The sequence below is a fragment of the Augochlora pura genome, chromosome 6 (assembly GCF_028453695.1).
Source record: "Augochlora pura isolate Apur16 chromosome 6, APUR_v2.2.1, whole genome shotgun sequence".
Classification (NCBI taxonomy): Eukaryota; Metazoa; Arthropoda; class Insecta; order Hymenoptera; family Halictidae; genus Augochlora; species Augochlora pura.
In genome coordinates, this window is record NC_135777.1 from 15,050,683 (window position 1) to 15,062,647 (window position 11,965).

General features: G+C 44.2%; 1 protein-coding gene across 2 annotated transcripts in view; it reads left to right on the forward strand.

Moving 5' to 3' along the window:
- The window catches only part of Su(var)3-3 (lysine-specific histone demethylase Su(var)3-3), a 157,417-nt gene extending 147,027 nt beyond the window's left edge, over window positions 1-10,390 (forward strand). For both annotated transcript variants that reach the window (XM_078182226.1, XM_078182225.1), the window contains exons 13-16: window positions 2,659-2,951; window positions 5,566-5,778; window positions 7,802-8,000; window positions 8,499-10,390. In XM_078182226.1, coding sequence (XP_078038352.1) covers window positions 2,659-2,951; window positions 5,566-5,778; window positions 7,802-8,000; window positions 8,499-8,683 — 890 coding nt within the window. In that variant the 3' untranslated portion in view covers window positions 8,684-10,390. The remainder of the gene's footprint in view (window positions 1-2,658; window positions 2,952-5,565; window positions 5,779-7,801; window positions 8,001-8,498) is intronic.
- The last annotated feature ends 1,575 nt before the right edge of the window (window positions 10,391-11,965 follow it).

Below are 11,965 nucleotides of genomic sequence, written 5' to 3' on the forward strand. Positions count from 1 at the left end.
CGAATATTGCAGACTGTACTTAACAATTGTGTATCTCGTACTCTTTGAACATCATACAATCGCTCGTGTTTTTACCGGCCCCCTTCCCAGTTCAGTGAATCTCCCTTCTGTCTCTTTTTCTTCATTCCGGAACGAGTCCCGACGTTATGCTGCTGATCCCGTGTAGCCATTTCACCGCTGCCAGATCAAAAACCGGGACTCGCCGATAAGCGAAGCTAAAGTCGAAGATAAGAGACATCGAGAAAATCGAAACTCCGGGATGCTCGGGCGTCGCGGAGCCACGGACCATAGGACACGGATCCGCGCAACGACGATCCTGGAAGAACTGTCACAGCTCGGCAACCGAAACCGGATCAGTCCTCGTTTCACCGCGGAGAATTTCCATCGACTCGGAACCGGCCTGCTCATTGCGAGGAATTAATTTCCCATTCGGGAGTGGTCGTGGGGTGGGACGCCGCGTACAGGGCCGGGCGGGCGAACGGGGGGGGGGGGGGGGGGGGGGGGGGGGGCAGGGTCGACTTACCATAATTTTGGTAGCAGCGGATCGTTCCCTTGACTGGCTGTTGAATATTCCCTCGCTTATTAGAAAGGGTTTCTGTAATCGACGCCAGACACGAGCGGCAGAGAGCGTATAGCCCGTTGCGCGCCGCTGTAGCCGCCAGTCAAATGGATTCCAATTAAAGTAATAACGAATCCGGCGTACCGTTTCGTCGCAAATAATCGTGCGTGGATCGAGCCGCGTCGCGCGACGTGTCCCTCCATCGACCGATCATTTCCTCCCTCTGCTCCTCCTCCCCCCTCCCGGCTCCTCGGGAGAGAGAGAGAGAGAGAGAGAGAGAGAGAGCCCTGAAACGTTTCCTTCGGCCGAAAAAAAGGGGAACGGGCCACGAATGGGTCGACGTCGAATTTAAATCGGTCGAATTAACGAAACGACGAGGCGACTCTCGTTCTCGACGCGACGATAAATTTCTAGGAGGAACAGGTCGGACCGCTCGGAGACAAGGTGTCCCGGCGAAACCCCTCCGAAACTTTTCCAGCATTCGCGGCATCGATGGGGTGAGGGGTACCCTTTCTCTCTCACTCTCTCTTTTTATATATGTATATATATACACACACATATATTTACATATCTATCTGTCTCGCTCTGTCTCTGTCTCTCTCTCTCTCCCTTCGCTATCAGGAACTCGGCCATCGGGGAATTCGCGGGGCCCGATTTCCGATTGGCGCGCAGCGCAGCCAGGGGTAGGCGACGCGCGCCCTCGGTAATTCAAAATTAGAATGGCACTCCGGCGGTCCGGCCGCGTAAATTTAAATACCCGAAACGCCACGGCACTGCCGATAGGAGAGTGCTTGTTAGCGCACCGGCGGCCATCAACATAATTAACCCCCCTAAGTGGAGACGCCTGTGTATCATTATTAGTACATGCGCAGCGGATGTTATGGGGTTCGAGTGTGCTTACGAGGATTTAGGGCCGCGTCAGGTGTACTGATTTCGCCGCGTTAATGCGAAATATCCAATTAAACGGTAATGGAGCCTTTATCGCATCCGGTGACGCCGGGCCCACGGAATTTTGCGGCGAACGGGCCAACCCCTTGCGTCGCGGCGGCCACGCCTTGCTAAGGCGACGCTGCTTCCTATCGATTTTCGATGGTCGATCACCGTTTTCGAAGCCGTTCCAACTAGACAACCCTCTGTGTTATTATACGATAGCGAATCTGAAATTCGATTGCGGAGGGTCGAGAAAATTGTGAGATCTCTGGTTGAACTTGTGGGTTCGCAATTATCGAAGACTTCGATATTTTAGATGCCATACTGGTTACATGTGGGTGACGCAGTTCTTTTGTCATACTTGAAAATCAAGTTTTGGTATAATGTGTTTAGTTTATTATGGTTTCTTGGGACATTCAAGATGTAAGAGGATAGATGAAATAATTGTTGTAATAAGTCCTTTTTAGGTTTATTATGAAAGAAGCAGTACTGATTTAATCACTATGGGATTTAATGTAGATGGCGTCATGTTGAAGTTTCCTTCGTTTGCAACCATTCTAAATGCTTATTATAATCGGAAAAAAATATGTCTTTGTTATTGAGATGTATAATGCTATCTTGATTATCTGAACTAATCAGAGGACATAAGCATTCATATAATAGGTGAATGGTATATTATGTAATTACTAGCTTGTACACGATAAATAATTTTATGTGTGATCTTTCTAGCAGTGCTTAAGAAGTTCATCGGCCTAACCTCCTCTCTCCCTCAACAGTTCTAAGTTACCTAAAAATGAGTGTACAAGCCTAAAAATGACTGCAGCATCCTCTTCACTGACCTCTACAATAAATAGTGTTACGTATGAGCTTACTAAGATTGCTTAATTCATTAGGCGCTAAAATTCCAATTTATCGTAACACAATTGAACAAACTAAATATCTCTAAAACGTTTCGTATGTAAAAACCATCTATTGCGATAAATTTTACCTTTCCAGTTCCAGCTTGATTAACCAAATCACTCGAACCGTGTTACAATTCTTGCAGTTGATCTTCCAACCCTTTCCTCTTTCCCGATTATTCCAGAACAGCCCTTCCTATATTAACCGAAGCATTCCATAATCGCATCTTGCAACGAAACCGTAACATCTTTTTCTTGGTTACCTTGCAGTTCGCAACGGCTACTCCTGCGTACCTGTTGCTCTCTCGGAAGGCCTCGACATTCGATTGAACACAGCTGCCAGGGCGGTCCGGTACGGGGTAAATGGCGTGGAAGTGTGGGCCGCACCCTCTCGCAGCCCCCACACAAATCACACGGTGTACAAGGCGGACGCGGTGTTGGTCACGCTGCCCCTCGGCGTGCTGAAGGCTTCCGCCCCGCCGTCCGCGGTCGCCTTCAACCCGCCGCTTCCGGACTGGAAGTCGCAGGCTATTCAGAGGCTCGGCTTCGGCAATTTAAATAAGGTAAGGCCCTTCGGTAGGCCCCCGGGGTCGCCATTGCCGGGAGTTACGTGAAGAAGAGAAAGAGAGAGAGAGAGAGAGTGGGGAAGAGCCGATCGTCTCCGCGCGGCGTTGAGTCGCGCGGGCCCCAGGGCCCCGCTGATTTATGCGCCCGGCGAAAACGACGATCGAACTTGTCGACCGGCTCCGAATGAGATATATTGTGATCCGGCGGTCTCTTTCGTCGCGAGCAGCGGCCGGTGACGTGGCTCGTGTCGCTTCTTACGCCGGGGACACGTTCCTTTTACGGCCTCCCCCGGCGACCGCGCCGGGGACCGACTACTTTTACAACCGCTCCACCCGGCCGTACTTTCGTATGCGAAATTAAAGGTTCATCGCGCCGGGGAAATGGGCTACGGCTGTCAGGATTTTTCGCCCGATAGCCGCTGAAACGGAATAAATTGAGGGTAATTTGGATGAATCGGGGGACCGGCGACCGCTCTCGGACCTGTCCTCCGCGAAGCGGACTGCTCGCTTGCGGAGTTATTCCTTGCCTCTCAAACCCGTGGACTTTCTCGTACTAGTCGATTTTTTTCATTAGTTTAGAAACCGTTGTTGCTCCCAAATGTTTAACCGCTTTATTGCAGAACGACGTCGTTGTTGGCTATACTTGAAAAAAATATTGTTTTCTTAATATTCTTAATTAATAAATATTTAATTTCTTTTTCCATTATGCATTTTCTAATTGTTAGCTTTTTTAACGTTTCTGCAATAACTTTCTGAAACTTTATCAAATCGCATCGAACAGGTTTTTAGTACATTTCGCTTGGCATTACTAGAAATAATTGCAACGTTTCCAAAGTTGTTTTTATGTTCAATAAGAATCAAGATCTCCAGTGTTATTGAGCATATAATTTTTGGATCTTGTAAAGTTCGGTTGAAAATAATTACCTCCAATGAAGTAGAATAACTAGAAATTGAGTATCTTCTCAGCATCCATATTTAAAAGCCACGATTGAGAGAAAATTAAAAACTGAATACTCCGGAAAATGGAAAGCTCTAATTGAAAATAAATAGAAACAGGAACTGAAAATTTATTACAGTTTTTACTTTGCCGGAATTAATATCATTGAATACCGAAAGCTCGCGATTTCTTTCAACAGAAGTATGTTTCTTTAAACAACAGGAACTGTTTTCTTTGAATTGAGATTTTCATCGACTGCACAGCAAACGTGCGTTATTGTTTATATGTTTATCAAGAAATGGAACGGACGTGTTTACAACGGAGCGATGAAACATTTTCGAGCATCGGCGAGCTTTCCCGTCGACAAAGAGTATATTCTTGATATTTCGCTCGGGCGATTGTCGTTCGTGTACTTAACAATAATAATGTCTAGATCAACAATGCGATGCAGTTGCGCGTTTACGTGAGCAATTCTTAAACTCGAGGATTTGGAGCATCCGCCGGGGATGCAATATTTTCTCCAAACAGATCCTCGAGTATCCAATCGGGGCTTTCTAAAGAAGATAAACGTACACTCCCATTTTCGTCTCTCCTTTGCAATCATATTTTCCGCGTGTTGCGAGATCCCGGTCTTCCAGTAATAGCGAAATCAGAAAGTTTCTCCTCGCGCGCACGATCCTTTGGATCTTTACTTACAGAACGTGTCGCTTTTAAAGGGCATTACAATGTCGAATTAAGACGATGATCTTCTTGAATCTTTTCTACTTTGACGACCGAAAGTTAGTTGGATATTTTTGGAGCTAAAATTCATCGATACATCGAATTATATATTTCGTGGCTACAATCGTCGATCTCCCAAGAATATATGACAATAATTTTAAATAGTAACAATGAGTATTTATAACATTAATTGCCCTATAGCAGTTATTCTTTTAGCAGTTCTTTAAAAATAAACAGATTTAAGAATGTAAAAATATTTTCAGAAATTCTTGAGTTGTGCCTTAGAGTAGAAGGGGTTAATACGTTAGTCAAATATGAGTAGCACTAATGTCTGACTAATCTTGAAAATTCATTTTTATTGTAATATATAATATTTTAACAAACTTAATTTGACTAAAATGTTTCTGATACGAAAGAGTTCTAAAGCCATTTCCTATGATAAATATTAACTTTCTAATATCGCTTTAATTAATTAAATTCTTTAACTATGTGGAGATTATAGTGGCTGATTGAACGAAATGGGCATATCAGAAAAATTAAAAATAATCTAGATAAACCTAGAAGAAACTCATTGACACTACGCAGTCTTATAATAAAAGAACTGATCTTTCAAATGTTTCAAACTAGACTTAGATCGTCTTGTTTTATAATTATCTTGTCCTAAAAGAAGTGTTCCATTCGTAGCAGTACTTTCCTAAATAGTTGTATAAAAATAAATATATAAAACCACATAGATTTTCCACGCGCACAATTGTGGACTTATCTAAGCTAGAATAATCCCAAATTGCGAAAGTCGTCAAAGTGGCAACGATCGATCGCGAAGTTCCCCGGCGTGGAAGCGCAGAGATCCCTGTCCCCCGTCGAATCGCCGGGCTCCGCGGAGAACAGCCATTAGCTTTGTGCGCCGAGATTCAGGGGATGGAAGGTGTAACGCTGCTAAATCCGTCACGTCAGGTGGTGCTCTGCTTCGAGCGGATCTTCTGGGACCCGACCGCCAATTTGTTCGGCCACGTGGGCAGCACGACCGCGTCGCGGGGCGAGCTTTTCCTCTTCTGGAACTTGTACAAGGCGCCGGTGTTGCTGGCTCTGGTAGCCGGCGAAGCAGCCTGCGTGATGGAGAACGTCAGCGACGACGTGATCGTCGGACGTTGCATCGCCGTGCTGAAGGTAAGAATCGCATTCTTCTTCCGTCCATGCCTGGACAACTAAACTGCGGCTTTGAAACATTTAGCTGAACCTAGATTACATCTGCTTTACAAATCAAGGTACATAGTTAGTACCTGCAATATTGTGTATGAGTGCAATACTCTGTTACAAATTTGATTTAAGATTTGATTCAAGATTTATTGAAACATTTGCTGAAAGGTAAAAATATGAATTGAAATCGTTGTAGAATTCATTTGTATAATTTTAAAACTATTGGATACCTTTCCAGGCGAATAAAATAAATAAAATAGATAATATAAATAAATGTTAATTAACGTTAACATTATGAAAATATAAAAAAGTTTACGACCAAATGTCCGGTCGGTAAAGTGTTTAGTTTGTTCGTTACAAGTGCTTCTTGATCATTTTCATTAATTTGTTACGTAATTTCTCAATCTATTTATCGCACACTATTAACACTTGAATAATACTTGTAACTATTCATTGCATGTGAATTTGCATGGTAGTAATTGTTCCAGTTAGATTTAGTAAGATATATTGCTAGACTCCGGAGCGTAGCATTCGAGTTTGAAAATAAATTTTAAATGGCTTCGGAGATCTCGAATACAAAGGTTTACTAACTTTTTACATTATTATACTGGTCTATATTTAAAAAGTGGTTAAAAACGAGATTATTGTTTAAAACAATTTCGAACGTAAAAAGTTAATTAATAGGGATTATGAATATCTTTGTAAAGTATTTTCTTCTTCTCAAAGTACTTCAATAAATGAAGTACAAAACGAAGCTGTTAGACGAATATAACCCTTTGCTTATCTTATTCTAGATGTTGCAAGGTTATTGCTGCTTTATTACAAAAGATCGCGATGAATCATCCATTTTAGTCATTATTTAATTCTCTGGTGAAATGTGAAACTGTAAAGAAACATGAAACTGTTCTTCCAAATTGAATTCAACTTCTATTTTCTTGTATTTGGTCGGCGCACATGAAATATTAGATTTTTATTACGTGTAAATTTTTGTCTTTCTACTTACGTTACGTTGTTGTTTGTGACACAGTCTCTTTTATAATGTCATTGCGTATTTCCAGCGAAAAAGAATTTTTCGCTAATTTTGTATTTTTATCTTTTATTTTGAGGCTCGCGCGAATATATGTGTAAATTTTTTATAAGCCGAGTTCATTCATTTAAACGACCAGAAGTTCTTTAAAAATGGTATATATACATTAAAAACTCGTTGAGAAAAGTGTACCGAAACAAATGAGTTATGTTTTGATTAAACAAACATTTTCTTTTTTTTAAATTTGAAAGTTTTATTTAACCCCTTGCACTATAATAAGGAGTTAGACTCGTGGTTAAGATTTTATGCGAGCTCTACTAAGTAAGGACAATACAGGAAACAAAAATTGTCTGGTCCTGTTATTAACCCCTTGCCGTACTTTGACGAGTCAAACTCGCAATGAAGATTTCTAGTGCTGTCTTATTCTAGTAACAAGCTGTTAGGTATGAATGTTCATCCGTTTCTTTAAGTAGGAATCAAATTTTATTCTCTTGTCACCAAAATTTAAACATTCAAGTAGATGTAAGCACACAATAAATATAAAATTCTATTCTCTTTTAAGATATTAATGCGATCGAAACAATTCGAATTATAGCAATTGTTGAGAAAAAAAGGCACCGCAAGGGGTTAAAAATATTAAGGACAAATGAATGCTAATCGTCGCAGCATGAAAGGAGCGATAATGCAAGGTGTTAATTCATTTTGACAATGTGTCATTTCATATACGCCGATCTAATATTTCACCTATACACTTGCCTCGTGGCTGCATAAAATCTGGTTTGCATAAAAGACAGTTTCGAATGACAATTGTCTGATACTTATTAGACGAGAGGGATACCTAAATCGCAGTTTCTTTCAGCACAGTAGTGGAGTGACCGGTGTCAGGGATCGATCGGTTGACCAGGCATGATCCGTGGACCAGATTCCAGCAAATACGGGCGGTTCTGATCGGTTTTGGTTTTGCAGGGCATTTTCGGGAACCAAGTGGTGCCCCAGCCTCGCGAGAGCGTGGTGACGAGATGGAGGGCGGACCCGTGGGCAAGAGGATCGTACAGTTTCGTCGCGGTCGGCAGCTCCGGCAGCGATTACGATCTCTTGGCAGCTCCGGTCGCACCGCCGCCTACCCCTGGCGCCCCACCCCCGCAGCCGAGAGTCTTTTTCGCAGGTAAATATTTAGCCTGCGCGTTATTTCGAGCGGCCACTTATTTCCTCCGCCTCTCTTTTTCCTGCGGGAAACAAAGTCAACCGGGTTTACTCTATAACCTGGCTTTTGCGCGTGTCATGGGAAAAGAATTTGTATTAAGAGGCCTCGAAACGGCGTACCTCTTCATGAATCTCTATAAATTAATTTTATAGATTATTATGCCATTACCTGCTGGAGTAACCTGATAGTTTAGAAAAAGAGTAATATACACACCGATTAGAATAACTGTATCATACTTAACGAAATTTTTACACAAACCTCCAATTCTACTGTCATCGTTTACACAATAGGTTTCCTTTTATTCTGAAAATTTATCAATACATAAATATCAGCAGACTAGATATAAATAAACATTTAGCCTAAATCAATGCAATCGCGTACGGTCTGCACCCACAAGGGCAGCCAGCGTAATCTTCTCAGCAACCATGGATGGACCAGACCCGGTTTTTGTGTTTCCAGGGGAGCACACGATTCGAAACTACCCAGCCACAGTGCACGGAGCCTTTCTGAGCGGTCTGCGCGAAGGTGGACGCATCGCGGATCAACTCTGCGGCAGTCCGTACGCACCTCCGACGATGCCCGCCGCTGGTCCACCGCCGACGGGCATTCCAACGGCCACCACTGCCGCCACTTCAACGCCTTAATTGCCTCATCGTGAACATCATGCTCGATGAAATCGTGTCATCTTCGTTAAACGTCAGACGCGAGAAACAACGTCTGAAAATCTAAACCCTCCAAGAAGACGTTCGTATCCGGTGAACCAGGACGCTGTTTTCCGTGTTAACAATGTCAACTATCGACGTTCATTTGAATCAACCCGTTACGAACGACCCGGTGCGATTTTTAGATAGGGAAAACCGACGATGTTGACCAGCACTCGATTCGTTTGACGCGGCTGTCATCCCTTCTGCGGTCCTTGGCCAACTCTGAACAAATTTTGGAAACGGTGGCTGTGACAAGTAGATCTCTCGCATTGATGCCGAACATGCTAAAAAGAACAGTAAAAAATCAAATTAAGTAATTAAGTAATTAAGAGGTTATATAATATTCAGATGTAGATTCAAAACGAGATTAAAGTCTGGTAACGAGGATTTGAATCGACGTTAAATTTGACTGGTGTCTCGATTTTATAGAATATAGTCGAACGAAACCAGTTGGATTTTTAACAATGTTAGATTTTAACTAATTTTCTAACTCAATATTCGGCTATAGTTTCTTCAAGTTTTCGAGTAACTAGTAGCTGAAACTGTTTTTTTGAGAGAATGATTCGGAGATTTTAAAGTTATGCAAGAACCGTCTAGTAACTTAGATGGACCACTTCTAGTTGAAAGTATCGATCAATTTTGCGTGGATGATTGTTTTCCTAAGCAGTACACTTTAAATCTAGAAGGAACCATCGACGGAACGATCATCGATTCACGAGCCTCAGTTTCGAATAGAGTAGTCGAGAACCGCAGCAGGCCCGTACAAATAAGTTCATTAGAGTAGATTCGTGCCTTGCTTCATTCCAAATAACCTACGTTCGCAGCCCTTTAGTTTGTACATTACCCCGGAACGATATACTCGTCCCAGTTTGCGTTTCGTACCCGGGATCCTCTTTTTTACTCGCTTCACGCTATACGCATGCTTCACGAACGTCCCCGCCCGGACATCCCGGCCTAGCTACTATGCTTCCGTCGCTTGTCACGCGATCTCCGAATCATCAGCAGCGTCGAGGACGTCCGGTCCATTCCAGCGGATCGGACGGTCTCGGCGCCGTGAAAACCGTCATTAGCTAGAACGTTTGCGAATCGAACGAACACCACGTACAGAGAACCGGGACGCGGCGGCTTCGTGCGTCGCGTCGCGAAGTCTGGCGACGATAATGGGACAAGGGGAAGAAGAACCGCCAGCGGACAATTTCGTTCAACGATAATTGCGCTTTCGATCGCGACCATTCGAGGAGAGGAGAGGCCGATCGATTCGGAGTGTCTAACACGATCCGCGCCACTGACGCTGCGTTCTCTTCGAGTCCTCGGTCGCGACGAAGTCCGCGTCGAGCGCACGGCCGTCGTCAGATTCCGCTGACCCTAGGTCTAGGATCCGATCCAGGTTCTCCGGAGCTTGATCTCTTAATTTCTGTGCAAGTTGTATGAAAGATTCGAAGAAGGGAGGAGGAAGACGAATGCGAAGAATGTGATGTCTGTAGGAACGACGAACGGCTCCGAGAAGCCTGCGGTAGCCTGAGGTTAGGCGATTCTCGTCAGATCCAAGTGACTCTCCGCCGCTCGTTGGCTGGCGTAGCGCCTCTAGATGTAAGAGCCTCGTGGGCGGTCGAGATTGTGAGACCGAGCGCACGTGACAATGTATAATAAAAGACAAAGAGAAGTTTCTATGGAAATGTTGTCATCTCCGTTGCGAATCAGCAGTCGTCGAACCAGCGCGGCGCTACCGTTTCACTCCCGCCTCTAGGACCGTAATCCCGGGGACTTATAGTCAGTAGGCAGTCATCGCGATCGCGTCCAAGCCCATGGTAATGCCTCGACAGGATTGTTTCGAACCGTTTCGACGAGAATCCCCCGATGATTGAGTGACGGCCCATTGTCAGAACGCCTCGAATCTCGGCGTGCACGTCACCCTCGAGCCTCGTTCTCTCGTTGTCCGAGGAACACTTGGGGTAAGTTAAGCTGCACACTAAGAACTGTCAATGTCTCAAGAGAGGATTCCTGGGCGACTATTCGCGGCGGAACTAGGTGAATTCTGTACCGCTAGTCCCTCTTACGACGGTTCGCGCGCCTCTGTGGCCCGAGGCAAAAGACCTTCTTCTCCCCAGGCTCTTTTCACCAACCACCGCCTCTTTCAAACGATAGTTCCCTTTTCCCTTCGCTACCCAGCGCGGGCAACGCGGCTTTTCTCCGTGGGAGACGCCCGTTTAAGAGAGGACTCGCGCAGACATCGCCGATCAGCCTTTACGCCCGGAAAATAGGTCACAAGGTGCCGCGAATTTGTCGAGCTACTTGCCTCGGTTCCTTGACGGACCGAGACAAATTTCGCGCAATCGATTTTATTCAGCGTTTAGCTTTCCACCATCTTCCGAAACCTCTTTCACGCCTTCGCCGACAATACTTTCCAAGGATTTTTATGATTCTTGCCGATCGAAGGAGTTTCTGCGATCAACGACAGCTGGCTTGGTCAATGGAGAGGCATCGCCTCCATCGAATCCCGATTACTATTGAAGGGAGGCGATTTCCCGAAAATTCGCCACTTCTTTGAGTCGCTAACTCTTTAGTGTGTTGAAGATCGTAAGAGTATTGCGATGAGCACACAGGATTCAACAGCTTCAAGAGGACGCCTTTTCTTAGTATGCTGCTTAAAGATTTATATATTTCCTATTCATTTCCAAAGCTTTTTTTTTAAATCCATTGATCGATTGTTTAAAAATTGGCTGACCAATTGCTCTCGTTGGTTCTCCTTAAATGCATCGAAGATCGGATGAACTTTGCAGTATAGAAATAGGTGCGAGCAGTTCCATGAAACGAAGAGCATAATTCCGTAAATATGAACACCTAAGTAGAAGCATATCTCACAAAGAAACTTACGATTTGCCGCTGGCAATTCTAACGCCCGCGAATCCACGGTAAGTTACACAATTGGCAAGAAACTGCGGGGAATAAGAGCGATATCACGCTCCCGAACTTGCTTTGCTGCAAGAACGATCGGGTTAATACTTGTTCTGCAAACTGTGGGTCACTCCTGACCCGTGTCTTGAGCCAAATAAATTACGAATACCCTCAACGACCTTCCTTCCTATTTTCTCGACGTGACTGTTTTCAAAAAACTAACGTTTGTCATTAAAAAATCCATCAGAAAATAATAAATCTCGTTCGAAGACGATTGGGAAAACTCGAGTTCATAAGGAACGGATTGAACGAGGTTCTCTTTCATTG